Source organism: Leptopilina heterotoma, unplaced genomic scaffold (assembly GCF_015476425.1).
Source record: "Leptopilina heterotoma isolate Lh14 unplaced genomic scaffold, ASM1547642v1 Lhet_58, whole genome shotgun sequence".
Classification (NCBI taxonomy): Eukaryota; Metazoa; Arthropoda; class Insecta; order Hymenoptera; family Figitidae; genus Leptopilina; species Leptopilina heterotoma.
In genome coordinates this window covers 537,288-563,665 of record NW_025111131.1, presented here as the reverse complement: position 1 = coordinate 563,665, position 26,378 = coordinate 537,288, and the positions used below count along the sequence as shown (strand labels likewise).

General features: G+C 26.9%; 2 protein-coding genes across 4 annotated transcripts in view; one reads left to right on the top strand and one right to left on the bottom strand.

Annotated features, from left to right (window-relative positions):
• Positions 1 to 26,378, top strand: part of LOC122508888 — a 122,145-nt gene that overhangs the window by 80,006 nt on the left and 15,761 nt on the right. The gene's annotated exons all lie outside the window — the stretch shown is intronic.
• Positions 1,473 to 5,254, bottom strand: LOC122508889 (zinc finger protein 853-like). Of its 2 annotated transcripts, none has more exons than XM_043622548.1 (4): positions 4,993 to 5,254; positions 2,676 to 3,009; positions 2,286 to 2,564; positions 1,473 to 1,941 (listed from the first exon to the last, which is right to left on the bottom strand). In XM_043622548.1, the coding sequence occupies exon 4, from the start codon at positions 1,790 to 1,792 to the stop codon at positions 1,526 to 1,528; it is 267 nt and encodes an 88-aa protein (XP_043478483.1). In that variant the 5' UTR covers positions 1,793 to 1,941; positions 2,286 to 2,564; positions 2,676 to 3,009; positions 4,993 to 5,254; the 3' UTR covers positions 1,473 to 1,525. The 2 variants fall into 2 exon arrangements, 1 of the variants encoding a protein (XP_043478483.1); XR_006302272.1 differs by having other exon boundaries at positions 1,811 to 1,941.

Genomic DNA, 26,378 nt, shown 5'->3' with positions numbered 1-26,378 from the left:
TCTTTGTTCTTTTGTTCTTTGTTTATAAATTTTAGAATTATTTCCCATAGAAACTATTTTATTTTCATTTGTGACCTTGGAATAACTGATCAAGTTTTGTTTCATATCTTTCACATAGAATACGTTATATAAGTTTATTTCACAACTTTGATCATAAGTTGGAAAAACTGCTTTAATTAAGCCTACTTTTGTTGCTTTTAAACATCGACCATCTCCTAATTTAACATCTATAGGATTTTTTAAAGTTACAAATTCGTCAAAAAAAGAATCATTATTTATAACATGATCAGTACATCCACTGTCTAGAATCCAATCTATTTGGTTTTTTTTATTTTTATTTGTGTTACCTTTGTTGATCTGTGAAGAATTTACCTCTGTGGTGAACGCGTTGCTTGGACCGGGTTGATGATCTTGATTAAACCATGGTGATTTTTGAGCACCTCTGTTGTTACTGCTCCTTCCACGACCACGATGTTGACTTTGATTGGGTGATCCACGATGATATTTGCCTCTGCCTCTTTGATGGTCCCTGTTATAACTGCGTCCCCTTCCTTGTCCCTTTGGAGGTGGTGATCCTTCAGTGTACTCGTTTTGTTTATGTCCAGGTTTGCCGCATGAATAGCATTTTCCACGCATGTTTGTGGAAAAGGCGTTGAAATTCTGGTCATTTTGTTGATCTCGGTTTTGATTTTCTTCAGTTGCTTTCATTGAGATTTTTATTTTGAGGAAATCGACTGTTCTTTGATTTTCGGGTAATACGTCAATAAGGTCTCCGATGTAACTGTATGACTGTGGTAGTGCTTTTAGTAAGTAGTGCAATTTTTCATCTTGTGTGACTGTTGCACCAGCCGCTTTCAATTCGTTTGTAGCTCTTTCAAATTCGTCGAAAAATGTTTTTACTTCCGTGAAGTCTTTTAATTTTATATTTTCGAGATTGTTCCTGCAGATTATTTGTAGTGCTGTTGATTCCCTTAAATACATTTCATCAAACTTATTCATTATTTTGAATGATGAGTCAAGGTCTCCGACATACTCGAGTTGTTTATTTGTGATACAGCTATAGATAAAATTCGTGGCTTTGATGTCGGTACGTTTTCATTCAGCTTCGTCTTTGTCTTGTTGAGTTTTCTCTCGAGTAGCTGGTTCTTTGCAATTTTTAAATTCGAAGAATTTCAATATTCTCTTTTTCCAATTTATATAATCGGAACCATCAAAACTAGGGATCACTATATCATCAACTTTTGCTAACGCCATTTTAAAAATTTTTTTCGTTTCACTCACTGGCACTATAATCTTTTCACAAAAACTTTTCTTTTTTTTCTTTTTTTTTCTTTTTGTATCCGAGGCCTGGAACTATTAAAAATAATTTTTTTGATAAAAAATTTTGCTGGGTCTACGTGGACATTTACTTTGGTTCCCCCCTCCCCTTATCGTAGACAATAGTGGATTTTTGACAACCCCCCCTCCCCCTACACTGCCCACGTGGCATATGAACGACCCTCTAGCAACCTGCAATAAAATTTAATTACTTACTATTATTTGCTTCTAGATAAGGATGATCTCTATTTACAGCTAACACTGGCGCTAGTGCTAGTGGTTCAACAAGCCCCTCCTCTTGCACTTGTTCAACCAGCCCCTCCTCTTGTACTTGTTCAACAAACCTCTCCTCTTGCACTTGTTCAACAAGCCTCTCCTCTTGGACTTGTTCATTCAGCCCCTCCTCTTGCACTTGTTCAACCAGCTCCTCCTCTTGTACTTGTTCAACAAGTCCCTCTGCTGGCCCTGGTTCCATGACTTCCTTTTCCTGTATTAGAGGAACAAATTCTTCTGGTGCTGCTACTTCTTCCCGAATTGGAGCAAGTGGATCGACTGGTGCAGGTTGTTCATATTCTTAAACAATGTCATCTGCTGCCAATGCGTCAAATTCTTGGGCTACTTCAGCTAAAAGTGATATTTGCTTAGTTAGTTTTAAATTTTAATTATAAATTCATAAAATGAAAGCTTTGAATATAGAGATAATGTAAATAGAGTGGGGATGGTTTGCATGTATGCGTCCGCTTGATAGAAAGAGAAAGAAGATTTAACACATTAGGTGTCTCTCTTGCGCTGGAGCTCATTGTAGGACAGATACTGGTGTTAAATCTTCTTTTTCCCTCCAACCCATTCTGTTTATGGCAGGACACTTCCCCACACGCTGCCGCCTATACCTTCCTCACTCTATTTATAATATCTCTATGGCTTTGAATGAACTGAAATAATTTTTATAATGCAATATTTTTCCTTACGAATATAAAGCATTTCATGAAACTCATTCTCTGCATTATCTGATACTTCAAGGTATACAATGAAGTGCTCTATTAAAGGCGAAATAATGTTATAGGAAACATCTTTGAGAAATCTTTCGACAGTTAGTCTTCCTCTAGGAGGCAGAGATTCCCAAACATGTCTAATTTTTCCATTTTTTGATTTATTGTTCAAAGTTGGTGATTTCAAATTACTATTCAATCCTTGTTGCAAGCGGCTGACTTAATCCTATACTTTTCCTTGGAGGGACACTATTGATTCTGAAAAATTTTAATTATAATTTAATTAGTAATTTAGTAAATATTCCTGAGGCTTTTTATTGAGGAGGGTGAAAGATAACAATTAAACTGATAGAGTAAAATATTATATACTTGTGAATTCCCAACATGATTTTGGTCGAGTTCCAACTGTAGATTCAAGGCGGCCAGAATAATGTTCCATTACGTCACTGATTGAATCAAAGCTGTTATAAACACTGAAATTCTGCAGCCCTATCTCTAGGCAAATCTCTTCATAAAAATTTAATAATACTGACAATCTATGTGATCTTCCATGTTTCGTTTTTAAATTAGCCAGCTCTTCCAAAATCTTATGAGAAGGGAGTAACGACAATGACATTAATTCTTTTAACGCCGCTCCAATTTCATCATTCCGCATTAATAAACGACGTTGTAAATTCAAATCCAGAATTTTGTTGAAAATTTCCTGTAAGAATAAGGTACATTCATATACATATATTTTTTAACAGTGTCTTCTGAACAAAAACTCATAAAATATAGTAATAAATAGAATATATATTTTCAAACAACGTTAAGAATTGACTTTAGTCAATTCAGCTTTAGATATAGACAAATTAAATCATTAAAAATTTTCATAGCTTGTTTACAAATAAAATTTAATTATTAACCAATTCTTGTCACTTTAATCTGCAAACTTCATAATTTCATTTAACACAAATGTACAGAAAAGCAAGAAAACTTTTGACTAACACCATTGTTTTACGGTTTCGTGGCCAAGGGCCAAAACTCTTATAGCGAGACTTCGGCGGTGTACGTCCGTAGTTTTCCTTAGCAACCGTTGCAATGGTAATGGTTGACATGGCAACGGTTGTTATAACAACCGTTGCTATGGTAATATATGGTAATAGTTAATTTTACTATTTATTTATTTATTTATTTATTTTATCCTTTTAAACCACGAAACCCTAAGATGTAGGCGCGTTGCGCCTGCTTCTCTCACTGATTTTTTACTCATTTTGTTATCCTCAATTATTATTTCTTTGCACTTTACTCGTGCTGTGAGAGATACAAATATTTTTATTTTATATTAATTTACTAAAAATACAACAATTAAGTAAGACAAAAAAGACATTTCTAACCAAAAGTGCATTTACGAAGTTTGAATGTAATTGTAATTTATCAATGTACTGTTTATTTTCGTAAATAATATGTTTTCCATTTACTCCTAAAAATAAGTTTTTGTTTAAAAGTTTTATATTAATTGAAGCGTTTTTTGCAGAAACCGCATAAGTCCATTTTTTTCGAAAATCACTTTTTTATTGAAAATTTATCTTTAAATGAAGCTTTTCAATCTGGTAAAATATTACATAAGCGACTAAACTCTAAACCCTTAAAAAAATAATTAAAATATCATTTTGTGCAGAAACAGCACAAGTCCATGATAAGTTTTATATTTATTTGTGATATTCTTGACGTATTGTAATAATTTATATTAAACAGTTTATATTATAAATAAAAACACTCATGGGAAGCAAAAAGTGACAGTGGTGACTGAATTATTTTAAAATTAGAAAATATTGAAAATTGGTTAAATTTATTCTTAAAACAATTTTATTATTTATAAAATGTTACTAAAAATTAGCCAAATTTAATATTTTAAATAAATCTTATTAAATATTTCATAAAACTTTGATATTTCACTGGATTTAATAAATTTTCTGTGTTTTTCATTTCATTTTGTGCAGAAACAGCATAAGTCCAAATGTTAATTTATTTTTAATTTTTTATATTAAGTAGATAATTAATAAATCATATTGGATTTTTTAACTTATAGGTTAGTAGAATATAATGCAAAAAGCCGAATTAAAAAAATCTTAACATTTACGAGAAAAACAGTTTTTATTGATTCCTGAACAATTTCGAATTATGGACTTATGCTGTTTCTGCACAAAACGCTTCAATTAGTATATCAAAATTTTACCTCAATTTGATAATAGACGCAATTACATATAATTACATTATGAAATGTCTCTTTTAGGAAGGTCACCAAAGGTCTCTTCGTATTTCATTACCACCTGTCTCATTTCAAAGGCAGGTAGCAGTCTTTTAATTTCATTTATAATAGTACTAAACGCTTGGATAGAGTGACTTTCCATAAGGGCCTATATTATAGGAATGACCTACAAGTGTATTGAAAGACAATTTTAATATTTTTAAATTTATATTTATGTAACTATAAAAAACATTATTTTTAAAAAACTTTGAAACTGCTATAAAAATTAGTTTTGAAAAAGTTGTGTATAATTTGGTGCTGACAATTTTTGATTTCATAATAATAATAAACAAATTTAGTAAAGGATCGTCCAAAATATAATTTCATAATCTGAAAAGTTATTCCAATTACACAAAAATGTTATAAAATCCTAATTTTTACATATGTTTTACTTACCCGACCATTGACAACGCTCATAAGAGTTAATAATTGAGATGTTCCTAAACGATTTGGTACTGCCTTCTTCGATACATGCAAAAAAATTCTCCACTCTCGCAGGCATTAGTAGCAAATTCTCTGTCGATAATCAGTACAGAAAAAGCACCATCAGCATCATCTAACAATATAAATTCTACAGAACCGTTTACATATTGTCTTAAATGGCTCCATTCCTCCATTTGTAAAATATCAGCATACTCTGTGAGGGAGTTGACTTCTTCAGGTATATTTCTCCTTCGATGACGATACATACTAGTATGAACACTTTCATAAGGCACGCCAATAACAGCTTCCTCATGACTACAAATATATAAAGTAATTTTTTTTAAACGAAATGGTAATTTAAACTTCATTTTATTAAAAATATATTAATCTTTTATTATAATATTTTATAAAGGAACATAATTTATAAACCACTAATACACGGAAGAAAAATTATTATCAAAATTTAATTTTGATATAACTTTACTAAATATCATAAAATTTTTTTAAAGTTTAGTATTTCTGGTATAAAAATTTCGCTTTGTGACTACAATTGTAAAATACTTTTATAAAATCAAGTAATGACTTTTTTCCGTGTTAGTTTATTTTTGTAATTTTAACGTTAAAAGATTTTTAAAGTATAAAATAATTTAACAAGGGAAATAACAACTTGAAGAAAAGAATTATTTAATAAAGTTATAAGTAATTAGTTATATAAAACTATACTCTTTACAAAGGGTTCAAAAAAAAAAATTTATTTGTCGCTTGCAGGTAATGCTTTATTAGTGAAAGAGATTTTGTAGAATGTAATTAGAAATCTAATTAACTTTTGAACTGATTACGTGATTAATAACCTAATTGACTACTCTATTTATTAACTAATAATATTAAACTGCAAATGAGCGGACATAAAGAAGAATAACTCGCCGAGCATGCAACCGACGGCAACCATGGCCATAGAAAAACACTTTTACATTTGTAAATTTACAAATGATAAATATTTTTAATATATTTATATATTTTTTGAAACAAACCAATATTTCTTTCACTTCATATAAATGATTAGGTCATATAAAACAAATTAATGTAATACACGTAGCAAATTAAATTTAACTGAGCAATAATCTGGATTTAAAACATTTATTTCGTTTAATACAACTAACAACTTTCAATAAAATTTTCCTTTCAGCCATCCAAATAAATTTTAAATGTTAAATTGTAAAGAACCAAATTCTTTTTTAATTTACAAATATGATTTATTGAGAAAAATAAAATAGGTTAATTCAACAGTTTGGTTTGTAAAAATAAAATATAAATATGAGATTTCTAGCTCTGTTAATTTTTTTTCTCACTCCATTTCCAAATTTACAACTGAACTGCGTGCCTAGCTTTTTCGAAACGAATTACACAACATATAGAATAACTTTTATTATTATTTTAGCAATTTTTAATTTGTAACTTTAGTACTCTGTACACACAAAAAACCCAGTCTCAATTTTCTTGCATCTCAAAATAAGACTATGTTAAACACCATAGAACGTGGCGCCACCTCAATTTTGTTGCAACTCAAAATGAGTAGCGTATGCTACTCATTTTGAGACTAGGTTTCTTCAGTGTACGAAAGGGAAACGATAGGATCTATTTATTTTTAAATTTTTATATACACAGTGAAAACGGTAGGACTAACTTGCTATTTGGCCAAATCACAATTTTACACAAAAAGAAGGTTAAGTTTGGAGAGACTCAGTCTGAAAACACATATACTGTGAAAAATTTGTGTGATTTGTGATTTGGCCACAACTGCGTATATAAAAATGAAAAATTTAGATATAAATAGATGTCATCGTTTGCCCACGATCGGACAAGGATTAATAATTGTTAATTTAGTGCTAATTTTAAAAAAAAATTTTGGAAAAATTGATAGATACATACATTGTTAAAAATAAAATTTTATTAAAAAAATTTTTAAATCTTATCGTAAATTATTTTAAAATTATTAAAAAACATTTTTATTAAAAACTACGCATGAAAACAAAACTTTTCATTATAAAAACGTCCAATTTGATCAATTTTTTGACCGAGTTATAAGCATTTAAAAAAAATTTAAGTAAAAAATGTAATTTTTAAACAAATTTGTATCTCATGAACCACTTTATGAAAAAATTTGAAAAAAATCAAGGTAGCTCATTTCAAAGAGTACTAAAAGAAACAAAAAGTTTTTAAAAATTTGAGATGCAAAAGCAAAATGATTTCCGGCTTGGCGTAAAGTGCCCCATATGTAAATAAAAAAATAAAATATATATATATACTTACAAATGCGCAAGTTCATTGTAAATTTGTCTATTTGAGATCGGTTGAGATCTTGCAGCATTATTCAGTTCCTGGCGAAAAGAGCGTTCAGCTTGTATCCTTGCATTCGGTGCATGAGTATGTTGCTTATAGCGAATTCGGTTATCTGCACCGGAGCACTCTCGGAGTGCTCCAAAGCAGGAGTAGCATGTTCGGTTTGACAAATGTGCTCTAGTGCAGACCGTTTGGAGTATTCGCTTTAGCAGCACTGCTCCGGCGCAGATCGTTATTTGTGTTCGAATTAAGAAGTGTGCACTCTCAAGGATTAAAAGGTGCAACAAAATTTGCTCCCACAATTTTGTTAGTGCAGTTTAGAAAAATGTCAAGAGAAGCGGCAAATTTAAAATTTTCACTTCTAACAGATTTAATTGACACCTCTAGCGATAGTAGTGAAGACGTACGTATTATGTTTTTTATAATGAATTTTGTATTTAGAGAAAGACTAACATTTAATATTTTAATATTTAATAAAAAAAGTAAATAATTTTTAATATTTTTAATATTTAAATAAAAATACTCATTATAAAGTAATTATTTGGTCTCAAAGAAATAACCTTTTCACTTATTTTATTATTGTTGTTGTTAGTAGTTCAAAATGTCAAATAGTGTAAACAAAATTTATATCAGAAATGCTATTCGATAATTTTGTGATTAACAATTCTGCTATATCAAAACATTGACCGAATAAAATTTTAAAATTCTAATAAAAATATCAAATTTTTTGCTTTTAAAAATATTATTGATGTATACATCATAAAATATTTAATTTTAAGTAAAATAATTTTACATTTATGAAGAAAATATATTGCATAATATAATGTATAATAATATATATAATATAATAAATATAATATTATATTACATTATATTATATAAGTTTAATTAAATATAAACTTCGCGCCAAACGAGCAGTGTATGCTTTACACCATAGCAGTTCAAGTTGTGCTCCTGCTCCAAAAACAGTTGAACTTTGCCAGTGTTCATGACGTCATAGAGTGCCTCAGAGTAGAGCACAGCTTTTTGAGAGCAGAGTAAACTATACTCCTACACCGAGCAAGATCGCTCTCGGAGCAGATAACCGAATTCGCTATTAGTTAAGGTAATTATTCCCCGAGTCTCATGTCCTCGAGCTGGACAAGACTTCGAATTTTTAAATTTACATACAAAATATCTGTAAAAATTAATTAATATTATTTTATATAAACATTCATATTATATTACCATCAGGGTTGCCACAAATATTTAATTTCATTTTTCCCTGAGTTTTCCCTGACTTTCAGACAAAATTTTCACTTTATCCCTGACCATAAAGAATATTCTGATTTACTCTAAACATTATTAGATACTCAAAAAAACATTCTATTACACTTACTTATGAATTCCTTAAATTTTAAAATTATTCGCAATTATCAATAACTAAATTTTTAAATAAGTATTTAATTATTATTTTTCCATAGAAATTAAAATTCTTCAAAAAATTCAAATTCAAACATTTTTAAAATTAAACAAGTTATTAGAACATTATTATAAAACCTGAAGTTATCAATTACTCTGAGTCGAAGACTCGGAGTGATTGATATCTTCATGTTTTATAAAAATTTTAATTTCCATAAAATTTTTCAAAAAAAAAATTAAATTATTTACAAAAATTATAATAAAATTCGTTGCAAGAATTGACTTATTTTCATAAATAATAAAATTCTTCACATGGTTTCAATTATTTTTAATACAATTTCAAATAAATTTCTCGAAAAATAAAATTATCTTCAAAAATTTTTTGGAAGAATTAAATTAGGTACATTTTACAAATAATGAAATTCTTCGCTGAAATTCATAAATTTTTAAAATTTACATTTTTAATACAAATTTTAAGAAGAATATAATTATTTAAATAAAATGTTATAAAATTCGTTGCATTAATTCAATTATTTTTCAAATTAATAAAATTTTCCACATGAATTCCATTATTTAAAAAAAATTGATAAAATTCGTTGTAAGAATACAATTATTTTCATAAATTATAAAATTTTTCTGAGGATTTCAATTATAGGACGCTGCACGGTGGGAAATATTTAAAAGTACGCATAGGCGTAGCGAGCGATTTCTCCTCAACTTCCACTCTTTTCCCCTCTTTTCGTCGCTCTTGGTGAAATTTTTTGACTTTGATAATTAATTAAAAAAAATCCAGATTGAAAATGAAAAAAAGGGCGATTTAGGGAAAAATAATATTTAATAGAGAATATAAAACAAATTTTTTTATGACGATTAGATGTTTCTATGGGCGTAAATATCAATCCGCGTTTTACGAAACATATCAAACTGATAGCTCTATATGAGAAGTTGGACATGGCCGACCATAACAGGTTGCTCCGTTTGCGTGGTACAGTAGGAATGAACGTGAGGAACAAAAATATTTAATGTCAATTACTCTTATTGTTTACTATTATATTTATTATTTGTTTATTTATTTATTATTGTTATTATATCTATTATTATTTATTATTATACTTACTTTTTAAAAATATTATTATGGACAATTATTAAAACAATAAAGGGAAATTTTTTATGAAAAAATTATTAAACAAATAAAATTACTAAACAAAAAAAAGTAAATAATAAAAAATTATGAAATGTATAATTTTTTAAATTATATTAGTTATACAAATTTTTTTAAACAAAATTATTTCAAATACCAAGATTAACTTTTTTTATAGACAATTTAAAAATTAATACACTGGGAATAATATTGACACATTCAGAAAAAATAAATTTTAATGGATAATTTTTTTTATTACTTATCAACTATAGTTTATTTCTAAAAAAATTATACATTTCATAATTTTTTATTATTTACTCTTTTTTGTTTAGAAATTTTATTTGTTTAATAATTTTTTCATAAAAAATTTTCATTTTTATTGTTTTAATAATTTTCCATAATAATATTTTTAAAAAGTAAGTATAATAATAAATAATAATAGATATAATAACAATAATAAATAAATAAAAAATAATAAATATAATAGTAAACAATAACCGGGTTCCTACAGAATCTGGAAATCATGGAAATGGTATGGAATTTTTAAAAGGCTTCTGGAAATCAGGGAAATAATGGAAAAGGCCTGGAACTTTTAAAAGTTTCTAAATTTTTTCTGTTTTCTATTTTTTCTCTTGAATAGAAATTTAAATAATAACAAAGCTAAATGGCATAAAAGAGAAGAAAAAATATTGAATTTTAAGAAATTCGATTTTTCGGATTTTTGATAATTTTATATAATTTTAGATTTTTTACCAAAGAGTCGAGACTATTAAATAAGTGAAGTATTTTCCAAGAGCCCAAAAATAATGAAGCTAAATCCCATAAAAGAGAGGAAAAAATGTTAAATTTTAAGAAATTTGGTTTTTTGAATTTTTTCGAATTTTTGATAATTTTAGATTTTTTACCAAAGATTCGAGACTATTTAATAAGTAAAGTGTTTTCCAAGAGCCAAAAATAATGAAGCTAAATGCCATAAAAGAGGAGAAAAAATGTTAAAATTCAAGAAATTCGGATTTTTGATAATTTTCTATAATTTTAGGTTTTTTACCAAAGAGTCGAGACTATTAAAAAAGTAAAGTATTTTCCAAAAGCAAAAAAATAATGAAGCTAAATCCCATAAAAGAGAAGAAAAAATGTTGAATTTTAAGAAATTTGGTTTTTTGATAATTTTAGATTTTTTACCAAAGAGTCGAGACTATTAAATAAGTAAAGTTTTTTCCAAGAGCCCAAAAATAATGAAGCTAGGCTTCGAAGTGACACACTTTTCCACTTTTTTTGGTCAAGCCTACTTTTTGCTACTTATTTTGTCAAAAAGCTACTAAATGCTACTTTTTTCCAAAAAACCCAGGAGGAAAAGTCGGACGAATGTCGGAGTTTACAGCCGCCTGGGATCCGCGCCCGTGCGGACCGCCAGTACCGATGTTTTGTACCGATTCGGATCCCAAAATTCAACCGGCGCGGAACAGATTAGGCTCAGAATTTTGGATCCGCCTTTCTACTTTCGTCAGTACTGGCGTGGTTACATTACATTAATTACATAAAAAAAATTTACAGAATTCAAGAATTTTAGTTTTTTTGGTGAATTTCGTAGATTTCAAAAAACCCGCCAAGTGAATTAAATTTATTATTGGACGCGTGATTATAATATATTATAATAATTACTAATAGTGAATGTTTATTAAATTACAACTTTTTAACATTTCGAATTTTTCGTATCTAATTTTATTATTCTTTAAGCTTCTTAAAAAAATTAAAAACTAAATTTTTCACTATATAATTTAATAGTAATACCTTTTTTGACTTTATAAAAGTTCCATCAAGTATAGAAAAAATCAATTAAGAATGAAAACTTAATTCTTTTGGTTATATAAATTGTTTGATTAAAAATCCAAAATAATATTTGTTTAACGTGATTATTTATTATATTATGTTTACAAACTTTATGTCAAATTTAAAAATATTAATTGTATTTTCAATAATACAGTGTTTTAAGCCGGTTGTTCAATAATAAAAAAATCATTTATAAAGATTTAAGATCTATCTAGAAAAAAAATTATAATTTTTTTTATTGGAATTAAATTGCTCATAATTTATTATTGTACAAAATTATGGCTATGTGGATTCTAAAATTAAAAAAATTTATATGACTAAAACAATCCATTTTTTCCATTTTGATAGTTGTTATTAGTAAATTACTAAAAAATGTTTACGTTTCATTTTTAAAAATTAGATGCCTGATAAAAAGTTATTGATAGTTTTTTAAAAAATAATAAGGAGAAAGAAGGTGTCAATTTAACTTCTCAAAATTATGAGCCTGTTATTAAAAAACAAATTCTTATGAAAGATCTCATTTAAGTATTATTAACAATTACATTTCATTATGTAAATAAAACTTTCGAATGTAAAATATCGACAAAAAAGATATTATATTTTCATGTTTTATGTTTATTTTTGAATTTTTGATAATTTTCGATAATTTTAGATTTTTTACCAAAGAGTCGAGACTATTAAATAAGTAAAGTATTTTCCAAGAGCCCAAAAATAATGAACCTAATGCCATAAAAGAGGAGAAAAAATGTTGAATTTTTTAGAAATTCGGATTTTTGAAATTTGATAATTTTTGATAATTTTAGGGGAGAGTCTCCAGTTGTGAGACACCTCCAGTTGTGAGACAGTCAATTTTTTTTAACATGCAATATTAAAAAGCCGATTGGTTTATATAAAAACATTTCTTTTTATAAGAGCCAACTTTTTCGTGTACACCGAAGCGGATATATAAACTGTTTTTGTTAAATACTAACACTGAGGGTGATAATCGACTAAAAAGCGTTTTTTCAATAAATGCAAAGTTCTTTTTTTCCAAGTTAATTAATTGGAAAAGGTAAATGTAATGCATTTTCTTTTAGGGTTTTCCTTATATTTTGTGATGCAATATTGCATTGTTCCAATCTGCGGTTGAAAATAATTTAATTTTCCTTTCTCAAAATAGCGCCAATTTCTGAGTGTGAGACACAGCATATCACCAGTTGTGAGACGGTGTCACCCATCTGGGCAGCATAAAAAATACGACTTTGCAGGCATACTATTTAAATGTTGTTTTGATTTTTTTTCTAGTATTTTTGGGCATGTCAAGTGGAAAAAAGTCAATTGATTCAGAAGAAATCAATTTTAATGCTCTTGTTGAAGCTATTAAATTGTGTTTATTTGATAGTCATATTTTGGCGAATAAATATTATTATTTAGTATATAATAATATATATTATTAATATATTTAATTATTTCTACTAAACATAACGTTTTATGTCAAACTTATTAAATTTTAGCAATTTTTAATGAGTGTCTCACAACTGGAGACATTTTTTTTTTGAAAAAAGCGATGTGCTCGGAAAATGTATCGTAAATTTTTTTGAGTTCAACGAAACACTATACTTTCTTTTAATAAAAGTTGCGTATTTCTGTTACCTTTCGAACGGTGTATTTTATTTACAATTTTGTTTACCCGTTTAAAATTTACGGGTCAAAAATAAAACCCGTCTCACAACTGGAGACTCTCCCCTACATTTTTTACCAAAGAGTCGAGACTATTAAATAAGTAAAGTATTTTCCAAGAGCCCAAAAATAATGAAGCTAAATTCCATAAAAGAGAGGAAAAAATGTTGAATTTTAAGAAATTCGGATTTTTGAATTTTTGATAATTTTAGATTTTTTACCAAAGATTCGAGACTATTTAATAAGTAAAGTGTTTTCCAAGAGCTAAAAAATAATGAAGCTAAATATTATCAAAGAGAAGAAATACTGTTGAATTTTAAAAAAATCGGTTTTTCGAATTTATGATAAATTTTGATAATTTTAGAATTTTTACCAAAGGGTGGAGACTATATCAGGTTGCACCGTTTGCGTAGTACAGTAGGAATGAACGTGAGGAACAAAAATATTAAATGTCAATTACTCTTATTCAGGATTCCTACAGAAATCCGAATTTAAAATTCCATACCTTTTCCATGATTTCCAGGTCAAATTTTTACGAAATTCCAATAGAATTTTAAATCTAATTTCAATATTTTTGGGCTCTTTAAAAACACTTTACTTATTTAATGGTCTCCACCCTTTGGTAAAAATTCTAAAATTATCAAAATTTATCAAAAATTCGAAAAACCAATTTTTTTAAAATTCAACAGTTTTTTTTCTCTTTGATAGTATTTAGCTTCATTATTTTTGGGCTCTTTGAAAACACTTTACTTATTTAATAGTCTTGAATCTTTGGTAAAAAATCTAAAATTATCAAAAATTCAAAAAACCGAATTTTTTAAAATTCAACAATTTTTCCTCTCTTTTATGGGATTCAGCTTCATTATTTTTGGGCTCTTGGAAAATACTTTAGGGAAAAGTGCGGATAGATGCCCCCTTTCTCAGTTCTCCAATATGAAAGAAACTATATTTATGGATTATTAGTTTTTTTATACCTATTGGCCATAACAATTTTACTGTAAAGTACCAGCTCGCTGGCACCCCGGGGTTATTAGTTATAATAATGTAAAAATTTCAGATTGCTGAAAATGTCCAAAAATTTTCAAACTGCTGGACAAAATTTTCAATTATTTAATTGTTTCAATTTAATCAGAGAAACATATTAGATCGACGTTTTCCATTTTTTATAATAATACACGGAAAAAATTAATTTAGTACATTTTACGAAACTAATTTTGGAATAGCGGATACGGAGAGGAGTTTAGTATAAGATAAAACAGAATCAATAGTAATATATGATGACTGCGTTTCTCGAAAACTCAAAAAAAATTCTATGGAATTCACAAATGATCGGTTGGACGTTCTAATTCAAGAGTTTTGTAAAATGTTTAGCCTGAAGCGCATGCGCCACGGAAAAAAATATTCACTAACTTAACGGAAATACGCATACATATAAACTAATTCTGACGCAACGCACATACAATATAACTCGCACTTGTAGATGAAAGAATTGAGTTTCTTTATATACTAACTGAGGAGATTAAAACTGCGCTTGTGAGAAATGTCAATATACTGAATATTAATTTTTTAAAAAATCATTTTTTTAAAAGTTATACAAAATATTTTATAGTTTTTAAAATAACATTTTTAATTACAATTGGTTATAAAATCTCTATAAAATTTTTCAATTTTTAAAAAATAATTTTATTCTTAATTTTAAATTATAAATAAATTCCATCTTTTTCCTTCCATATTATCTCTATATACAGCAGACAAGTTAATACCGACGCGACGAGACAAGCTTCAACATATCTATTTATAACGCGACTTTTGGTACACCCCGTATAGAATTTTACGAAACTCTGTGTTCGAGAATTCACGATAGACAGCGAAGTGAAAACTCAAACCACGCGTTTTTAGATTGCACGAAACATTTTTACCATTTTCTGATAAAATGTTCACCAGAAAATACGAAACATTTCTACATTCAAGCTTGTTTTATAAATTACAACACTGGTTGCAGTTTCTCGAAAATTGTTCTGCTTAAAATAGTGAAAGTTTCTGGGTTTTTGAAAAACTTCGTTCGAATTAGGGGGCATCTATCCGCACTTTACCCTACTTATTAAATAGTCTCGACCCTTTGGTAAAAAATCGAAAATTATCAAAAATTTAGCTTCATTATTTTTGTGCTCTTGGAAAATACTTTACTTATTTAATAGTCTCGACTCTTTGGTAAAAAATCTAAAATTATCGAAAATTATCAAAAATTCAAAAATCCGAATTTCTTAAAATTCAACATTTTTTCCTCTCTTTTATGGGATTTAGCTTCATTATTTTTGGGCTCTTGGAAAATACTTTACTTATTTAATAGTCTCGACTCTTTGGTAAAAAATCTAAAATTATAGAAAATTATCAAAAATCCGAAAAATCGAATTTTTTAAAATTCAATATTTTTTCTTCTCTTTTATGCCATTTAGCTTTGTTATTATTTGAATTTCTATTCAAGAGAAAAAATAGAAAACAGAAAAAATTTAGAAACTTTTAAAAGTTCCAGGCCTTTTCCATTATTTCCCTGATTTCCAGAAGCCTTTTAAAAATTCCATACCATTTCCATGATTTCCAGATTCTGTAGGAACCCTGTTATTGTTTACTATTATATTTATTATTTATTTATTATTGTTATTATATCTATTATTATTTATTATTATACTTACTTTTTAAAAATATTATTATGGAAAATTATTAAAACAATAAAAGGAAAATTTTTTATGAAAAAATTATTAAACAAATAAAATTTCTAAACAAAAAAGAGTAAATAATAAAAAATTATGAAATGTATAATTTTTTTAGAAATAAACTATAGTTGATAAGTAATAAAAAAAAATTATCCATTAAAATTTATTTTTTCTGAATGTGTCAATATTATTCCCAGTGTATTAATTTTTAAATTGTCTATAAAAAAAGTTAATCTTGGTATTTGAAATAATTTTGTTTAAAAAAATTTGTATAACTAATATAATTTAAAAAATTATACATTTCATAATTTTTTATTATTTACTTTTTTTTGTTTAGTAATTTTATTTGTTTAATAATTTTTTCATAAAAAATTTCCCTTTATTGTTTTAATAATTGTCCATAATAATATTTTTAAAAAGTAAGTATAATAATAAATAATAATAGATATAATAACAATAATAAATAAATAAACAAATAATAAATATAATAGTAAACAATAAGAGTAATTGACATTTAATATTTTTGTTCCTCACGTTCATTCCTACTGTACCACGCAAACGGAGCAACCTGTTATGGTCGGCCATGTCCAACTTCTCATATAGAGCTATCAGTTTGATATGTTTCGTAAAACGCGGATTGATATTTACGCCCATAGAAACATCTAATCGTCATAAGAAAACTTGTTTTATATTCTCTATTAAATATTATTTTTCCCTAAATCGCCCTTTTTTTCATTTTCTGTCTGAATTTTTAAAAATTAATTATCAAAGTAAAAAATTACACCAAAAGAGGGGAAGTTTTCGACTTTGATAATTAATTTTGAAAAATTCAGACAGAAAATGAAAAAAAGGGCGATTTAAGGAAAAATAATATTTAATAGAGAATATAATTCAAACTTACTTATGACGATTAGATGTTTCTAGGAGCGTAAATATGAATCCGCGTTTTACAAAACAAAGCAACAGCTCGATGTAGGCCTTTGCCGACCATAACAGGTTGCACCATTTTCGTGTTGAAAGTATTTACGCTATGGTAATGTAGGGACGTAGATGATCAACAAAAATAATAAGTCATTACTTTTATTATTTAATATTATATAAATAATTATATTTATTTGTTTATTTATCTATTATTATTTATTATTATTCTTACTTTTTAGAAATATTATAATGGAAAAGTATAAAACAAAGTAATGTAAATTTTTTATGAAAATATTATTAAACATAATTTTTGTCATAAAATTGGATCCTTTTTATGAAAAAAGTCCTTTTTCTGAAACACGGAGGTACTCAGAATTTATTTCCAATTATGAAAACCATTTTTGTCTTGAGAAAACGACGTTGATGTTTGCAATTTTTTTCTAACAATTTTTGAAGTAGATAATTAAATTGTCGTCTTTTTTCAATACATTTCAGCTTTTTTTTTATTAAAAAAGGGCATTTTTTGACATTTATTTTTCTAAATAATTTCATATCATAATTTTTATTGATGAAAAATAGAAATACAGAAAAATTAAGATTAAATTTTGATCAGAAACTAAATAAGTAAACAAATAATTTTCCATATAGAAAAATTGAATAACAATGTTATTTTTAGAATTTTCAGTTTAAAAACAAAGATTTTTTTTAAAACAATACTTCTATAGGTAATTATGAAAATCATCGATTTCATTTGGAATTCTTTTCATGGATTTAAAAACTTATTTTCTACGAAATTACGCGTGTGTTTCGAAATCCACCAATTTTTAAGAAAAATGATAATTGAAAAAGGGTCAAAATATTTTCTGTCCGTTTTTATTTTATGACCGTTGAATTCCTTATAAAAAATTACTTTAAAACTAATTTTGTGGAATATTTAAATTAGATTTTTCATATACTTAAAAATATCAATAATAAAAATAACAATAAAAAATTTTTAAAATTATACATTTCATAATTTTTTATTATTTACTTTTTTTTTGTTTAGAAATTTTATTTGTTTAATAATTTTTTCATAAAAAATTTTCCTTTATTGTTTTAATACTTTTCCATAATAATATTTTAAAAAAGTAAGTAAAATAATAAATAATAATAGATATAATAACAATAATAAATAAATAAACAAATAATAAATATAATAGTAAACAATAAGAGTAATTGACATTTAATATTTTTGTTCCTCACGTTCATTTCTACTGTACTACGCAAACGGTGCAACCTGATATAGTCGGCCATGGCTAACCTCCCATATTGAGTTGTCAGTTTGCTATGTTTTGGAAAATGCGGATTGATATTCACGCCCATAGAAACATCTAATCGTCATAAGAAAACTTGTTGAATATTCTCTATTAAATATTATTTTTCCCTAAATCGCCCTTTTTTCCATTTTCAATCTGGATTTTTTTTAATTATCAAAGTCAAAAAATTTCACCAAGAGGGACGAAAAGAGGGGAAAAGAGTGGAAGTTGAGGAGAAATCGCTCGCTACGCCTATGCGTACTTTTAAATATTTCCCACCGTGCAGCGTCCTTAAAGTAAATTCCTATAAAAATAGAATTATTCTCTCAATTTTTTTGTAAGAATTTAATTACATTTCACGAATATAATGAAATTCTTCGTTGAAATTCAAATATTTTCAAACTCTACTATTTTAATAAAAGTTCTCAAAAGAATGCAATTACTTAAAAAAATTTAATAAAATTCGTTGTAGGAATTCAATTATTTTCATAAATAAGAAGATTCTTTAAACTATTTCAATTATTTAAAGAAAATTTGAAAAAATTCATTGCAAGAATTCAATCACTTTCATAAATTAATAAAATTCTTCACAAGATTTCAATTATTTTTAATACAATTTTAAGTAAATTCTTCGAAAAATGTCACTATTTTCAAAAATTTTGTTAAAATTCTTCGAAAGAATTCAATAATGTATTTTCTCAATTATGTATTTTTAAAAATTCATGCCGTAATGCTTTTAATATTCAATTATTATTATCTCAAATTTAAACTAATATTCATTTTCAAATCAATTTTTATTGGAAAATTCTACAAGAATTCAATTATTTAAATACAAAAATAAATAATTTATTGAATAAATGAATGTTTTTTAAAACTGAATTATCATAAAGAATTTTATCAACAATTTTGAATTTTTTCGAGAAATTTTAATAAAATTTTCAGGAATAATTAAATTTTTCAAGGAATTCAATTAAAATTGTATTAAAAATAATTGAAATTCTATGATGAATTTTATTATTCATGAAAATAATTGAATGTTTGTAAAAAATGTTATTATTTATGAAAATAATTGAATTACTGCAAAGTTTGCTTAGAATTTTATCAAAATTTTTTTTTAAATAATTGAATTCTTTTGAAAAATTTTATTAAAACTGTAGATATTGAAAATCATTGAATTGAGAAATTTTTTTTGAAAATAATTGAAATTTTGCAAAGAATTTTATTAACATTTTTGAAAATAATTAAAATTTGGAGAAAAATTTTATTATTTTTAAAGATAATTGAATTTTTATGAGAATTTTTTTTAAATTTTTGAACATAATTGAATTTCTGCGAAGAATTTTATTACTTTTGAAAATAATTGAATTTCTGCAATCATTTGTAACTTCTCTAAAATTCAATTTTTTCAAGTTACTTAAAAGTAGGTAAGCAGGGAGGGTTCTAGACCAAGATCCCTGCACCGACATGTTACCGACACTTTTAGCTAAGACTCAAACCACTTAGCCCAGACTCAAACCATTTTGGAGGTGCGATTCAGAATATGATGCTGAGCCGGATATGACGTCATACTTCCTATAATTATTCGGGGGGGGGGATATTGAGATCATGATGCAAATATGATTCTTGGAATTTATCTAATTTTTCGGAATTATAAAACAATCCTAGAATTTTCCATAGGGGTTGATGACTCAGAATTTTGGAATTTCCCGTTTTTGTTTTTTTTACAGGGTGCATTCTTTAACGATGACTCATTATCATTGGTATTTCCTAATTTTGGGTGCATTCTTTAACGATGACGCATAATTTCTTTGTTTTTCGCAAAATGGGGTTGATGACTCATTATCATTGGAATTTCCTGTTTTTTGGGTGCATTCTTTAACGATGACGCACAATTTCTTTGTTTTTCCCAAAATAGGGTTGATGACTCATTATCATTGGAATTTCCTGTTTTTGTTTTTTACATGGTGCATTCTTTAACGATGACGCATAATTTCTTTGTTTTTCGCAAAATAGGGTTGATGACTCAGAGTTTTGGAATTTTTTATTGATGACTTATTATCATTGGTATTTCCTGTTTTTTTTTTACCACAATTCTAAGAAAACCATAATTAACTTGAAATCAAATTAGTCATAATTTGTGTATATAAAGAAGGCAACTTTTCTTATCAAAATCATTCCTGCAGTTTAAGTTGTTCAATCAACATATCAGAAAAACATCGTGAAATTCAAGTGCGCTTAAAAAGTCTCGTTTTAAAAAAATCGCTATAGTTAAAAGTTTAATTTTAGTCTGATCAGAGTTAATCATTGTAGTGAAAAAAATTGACATTTAATACAATTGATAAAAATGAATTTGGATAAATTAAATGCAGCAATTAAAGTTATGGAAACTGATAAAAGCTCTAACTATTGTAAAGATTTTGTGAAAATTATGAACAATGCTTTTAAAACATTAAGTAAAAAAACTACAACAGAGGAATTAAATTTTTGGATAAATAATAGTGTAAAAAACATTAAATTACTGAATAAATTGTTAAGAAATGGATCTGTGTCATGTGGAGAGAAAAAAAAGATTTTGTCAACTATTGGACTAATGAAAGCAAATAGCAGAAAGTTTAAGAAACTAAGAAGAACAGGAACTGGTTTATTTAAAAAGGATGAGAGATGGATCAGGTGGGAAGAATTAGAGAATGCTTTCGAGAATCGAATTAGAACAGGTGTTGTTATTAATGTAAAACATAAAAATATGGACAGTTTTCTCAGTGATGCAAAGAAAATGATTATTTCTTGATTAAAAAATGCATTTAAAAAGGTGGGAAACATGAAAGTTAATGTTGTTCTTGCGGCAAATTATACTGTTTTAGAAGAAGGTGAGGAAATTGAAGATATTAAATATTTCAATACTAGAAATTCAAAAATTTTAGAATCAACAAACTTTGATAAATGGTTTGATCATAAAATTCGTGAAAAGCTTTTTGTTAAGATTGATGATTTTCAACAAAAAAGTCAGGTTGGTCTTTAAATGAAATTATAAATTTAAATGTTAATATAAATAAATATGTCCCTCTTGCGGCTGGATACTCAACTTTTATAAGAATGCCAAAGTTTATAATTGATAAAAGAGCTGTGATTAATGTTAAAAATTTTGATGAATACTGTTTTTTATGGTCAATAATTGCACAACGTTATCCAGCTAATAGTCACGTTGATCGTACAAGTTCATATCCCTACTTTAAAGATACTGATTTAAAGTTTGATGATTTTGAATTCCCCATTACTCTCAGCGATATTCCAAAATTTGAAAAATTAAACAATTTAAGTATTAATGTTTACGGAATTGATAAAAGCAGTAATAAAAAGAATGAAATTGTTCCACTTTATTTAAGTAAAAACAAATCAGATGAACCTACTTATCACTTATTAATGATTGAAAATACAGAACTTGATTTAGACGATGATGATGATGATAATAATTTTCAAAATAACAAAGTTTATCATTTTGCATTAATTAATAATTTATCTCGATTAGTAAAATCTCAAATAACAAAAGATCGAAATCGAACCATACTTTGTGATAGATGTTTATGCCATTTTAAATATGAAAAATCATTTAATAATCATAAAATTGATTGTGATAAAATAAACATGTGTCGAGTGATTTTACCTAATGAAGAGAATAAAATTTTAAAATTTAAAAATCATAGAAATAAAGAAAATGTTCCCTTTGTCGTGTATGCTGACACTGAAAGTCTCTTAGAACCAATAGCAAGTACACACACAAACACATCAACATACCAAAAACATATCCCGACAAGTTTTGCTTTCTATGTACATTGCAATTTTGATGAATCTCTTTCAGAATTTAAATCATATCGGGGTCCAGATTGTGTTGATTGGTTCATGACAGAATTAAAACAATTAGCTGAAAAAGCAAATTCTTATTTTACAAATATTATTCCAATGGAAAATTTAACTATTTTACAACAAATTCAATTTGACACAGCAACAGTTTGTCATATTTGTGAAAAACCTTTTGAAAATGATGACATTAAACACCGCGATCATTGTCATTTCACGGGAAAATATCGTGGTCCGGCACATCAGAGTTTCAATGTAAATTATAAAGATTCGCATGTTGTTCCCATAATTTTTCACAACTTGTCAGGATATGATGCACATTTCATTATTAAAGCTTTAGCAACGTCTTTTGAGGGTGAAATGAAACTGTTACCAATAAATAAGGAAAAGTACATTTCATTTTCAAAATATGTAAAGGGTACCAAAGTAGTATTAAGATTTCTCGATTCATTTAGGTTTATGCCCAGCAGTTTAGACAAATTATCCTCCTATCTTGAAAATGATGAGAAAAAAATTACTAAAAAGTATTGTAAAAATATGGACGAGTTTAATTTATTGACAAGAAAAGGAATATTTCCTTACGAATATGTTAGTAGCTGGGAAAAATTAGAAGAAGGTCAATTACCAGTAAAAGACTCTTTCTACTCTAAATTGAATGACTCACATATTTCAGACGAAGACTATGAACATGCTTGAAATGTATGGAAAACGTTTAATTTAAAAACAATAGGAGAATACTCTGACTTGTACTTACAGACTGACGTTCTACTACTTGCCGACATTTTTGAAAATTTTAGAAAAACTTGTTTTACAACTTATAACTTGGACGCGTTACATTACTATACTGTCCCAGGACTGGCATTTGACGCTATGCTCAAGTACACAGACATAAAGCTTGATTTGTTGACAGATGTAGAAATGTTGCTTTTTATTGAAAAGGGAATAAGAGGTGGAGTTTCACAATGCTCAAACAGAAACGCGAAAGCTAATAATAGATTTATGGAAAAAGATTTTAATCCCCTAATACCAGAATCTTACATTATGTATTTCGATATAAATAATCAGTATGGTGCTTCTATGAGCGAAAGCTTGCCTTATACAGATTTTGAATGGTTAGAAAATTATAGTAATGACTTTTTCCTAAATATTCCAGATGATTCTCCAGAAGGATATATTCTTGAAGTAGATTTAGATTATCCAACTCAACTTCATGATTCACATAAAGACTTGCCCTTATGCCCTGAACATTTCATACCTCCTCTCCCAAAATGTACAATTCCTAAATTGATTCCAAATTTATTACCAAAGAAGAACTATACAATTCACTATAGAAATTTAAAGTTATATTTATCTTTGGGAATGAAATTAACTAAAATACATAGAGTTTTAAAATTTAAGCAAAAGCAGTGGTTAAAACCCTACATTGATTTAAATACCGAGCTTAGAAAAAAATCGAGTAATGAATTTGAGAAGAATTTTTACAAGCTAATGAACAATTCTGTATTTGTCAAGACAATGGAAAATGTTAGAAAACACAAAGATGTTAGATTAATAACAAAATGGGAGGGAAGGTATTGCGCGAAAAATTTGATTGCTCAACCAAACTTTCATAGTTGCACCATATTCGATAAAGATATGGTCATTATTGAGATGAATAAAACAAAGGTATACTTTAATAAACCCATTTACATAGGATTCACTATTTTAGACATATCAAAAATAATAACATATGACTTGCATTACAATTACATTAAAGAGACTTTCAGTGATTCTGCAAAATTACTCTACACAGATACTGACAGTCTAGTTTATCATATTACAGCTCCAAATTTTTATGATTATATTAAAAGAGATTTACATAAATTCGATACATCCGATTATCCTGAAAACAACATTTATAATATACCACTTGCAAACAAAAAAATCCTCGGTCTTATGAAAGACGAAAATAACGGTAAAATTGTAGACGAATTTATAGGTTTAAGATCAAAACTATATGCATTCAAGTTATGGGGTGATGAGGAAGCTAAAAAGAAAGCAAAAGGGGTAAAATATTCAACTTTAAAAAAATAGGTTTCGATGATTTTAAGCATACTCTCAATGAAAATGAAAACCTTATCCGATCTCAGCACTTTATACGCAGCAAAAATTATGAAGTATTCACTGTCAAACAAAATAAAATTGCTCTAAGTTGGCAGGATGATAAAAGAATTTTGATACCAGGGAAAACTGACACCTTTCCTTGGGGTTACCAACAGCATGATCCAATGGAAATAGATGAAATTGATGTATAAAATGTAGTTTGTATTAGTTCTCTATTATTCGCTTTATACAATTTTTACAATAAATCATACTTAAAAAATATTGTAATTTATTATAATAAATAAATGTATTTAAAATAAATGTCGTTTCTTATTCCTGAAAACAATAAGGTTAGGTTAGAAATAATAATTACAGTGCAATTGATATTTTATAATTTTATTGAGGAAAAAAATAGAATACATTTTCAACTAAAATACTTAAATATTACAGTTTTTGCAGAACCATGTTTTTAAGTTTATAACATTCTGAAGAGCACAAGTAAAAGTTTTCTTGTTGATTAAATGTTTTGAACAAGTTCCAATACATGTTTTAATGTTTAATTTTTTTAATGAAGGACAATTTAAATCATTTATATCGATAATTTCTATACAATATTTTTCATCGATTAAGCTTTTTAACCATTTTTTCTTCTCTAAACCTTTAACATAAATTGTCTTTGCTTCTTTAAACACATTTTCTAAAATTTCTTTTAAATAAACGTACGGTACATCACCAGCATTCCAACGAATACCATGGAAATTATTTTCTAACCAACGATTGATACATTTATATTTGTTTGTGACGCAATTCCATGGACAAGGAGGTTGGAAAACCATATTTATTGGTATTGAATCATTATTTACAGAAACTATAGCTAATTCTTTTAAAACAAATTCATTAATTGGCAATTTGAATCCTTGCACATCCATCAAGTACTGCATTTTTAAATCAACTAATCTCATTACGCGTAAAGAGTTAAATATATATAAGCTTAAAGTTAAACAATTTTTTTGACAATTCCACTGATTGGTTTATATTCAACGATGCGGTCATGTAACAATCTACTACAACTAAAGGAGCATATTGTAAAAATTCTTTTTTTGATAAAATTGGTTGAGACTCTTTACTATAATAAGATGCTTGAAAATTTGTAAACATTTCATATAAAGTAGAGTACTGATTTCTACCAATATTGAGATTCATGTTACCATAAGGATAACATTGTGAATTTAAAAATAATTTTACATCAGATAAATCACAGTGATCGAAACAACTAGAGTTTTGAACTGTATTATTTTTTCTGTTTCTCTGAAACCCTAATACAATAAATCTAGGTTTCTCTAATTGACTTGAAGTTTTTACACTCCAAATATGCTTAGGAGTAATTGGTAATAAAGGATATTCATACAATTCCCAAGTTCTAAAACTTATTGGAATAGATGGATCTTTTTCAATATATTTTAATAATTTAAATTTTCGAGCATCTGATAATTTTATGTACGGTAATAACCATTCAATTTTTTCAATGACAATTTTAAACTCTTCTAAAGGTGCTACTTGCAACACTGCGTTAGCATCAGTTCTTGATCTGATTAAAATAAGCTCATGTTTTGCGTTAATAATAACTTTTTGGTAATCTTCAGCAAAACTAAAAATCATACTCAGAAGAATACATACATCAAAATAACCTTGCGCATTTGTTAAGGTTGGTTCATTGGTAAATTCTAACCAGCCAACATTTTCAAGAAATTTATTTTGACTAGAATCGAGAGAAATATAATTTTTCATTAAACTTGTAAGACCTACATTTTTATTTTTATCAATTTCTACACCATTAAGTTCATACTTTGCTTCTTCAAATAAATGACATATGCCATTAGAAATTAAATTTGTACGTTCTAGAGCTGTTCCATCAGGTTTCACAAGTTTTCCAGTGATGTGAATCGAGCTTTTGCTTGGAAATAAGCAATGATCCTGATTCTGTACCGTGATGCGGATTTCGTCACTATTGTTGTATGTTGATGAGGTGTATGGTTGTTGCGCATGAACTTCATAATGAGCAATAGATTCATCAAAAATTACTGGTGAATCAATATTTAAAATTTCCCCTTCCATAGCAAA

Excerpts from the sequence above, each read along its gene's own strand:
- LOC122508889 (XM_043622548.1), bottom strand. The coding sequence starts at position 1,792 with ATGGAACCAGGGCCAGCAGAGGGACTTGTTGAACAAGTACAAGAGGAG.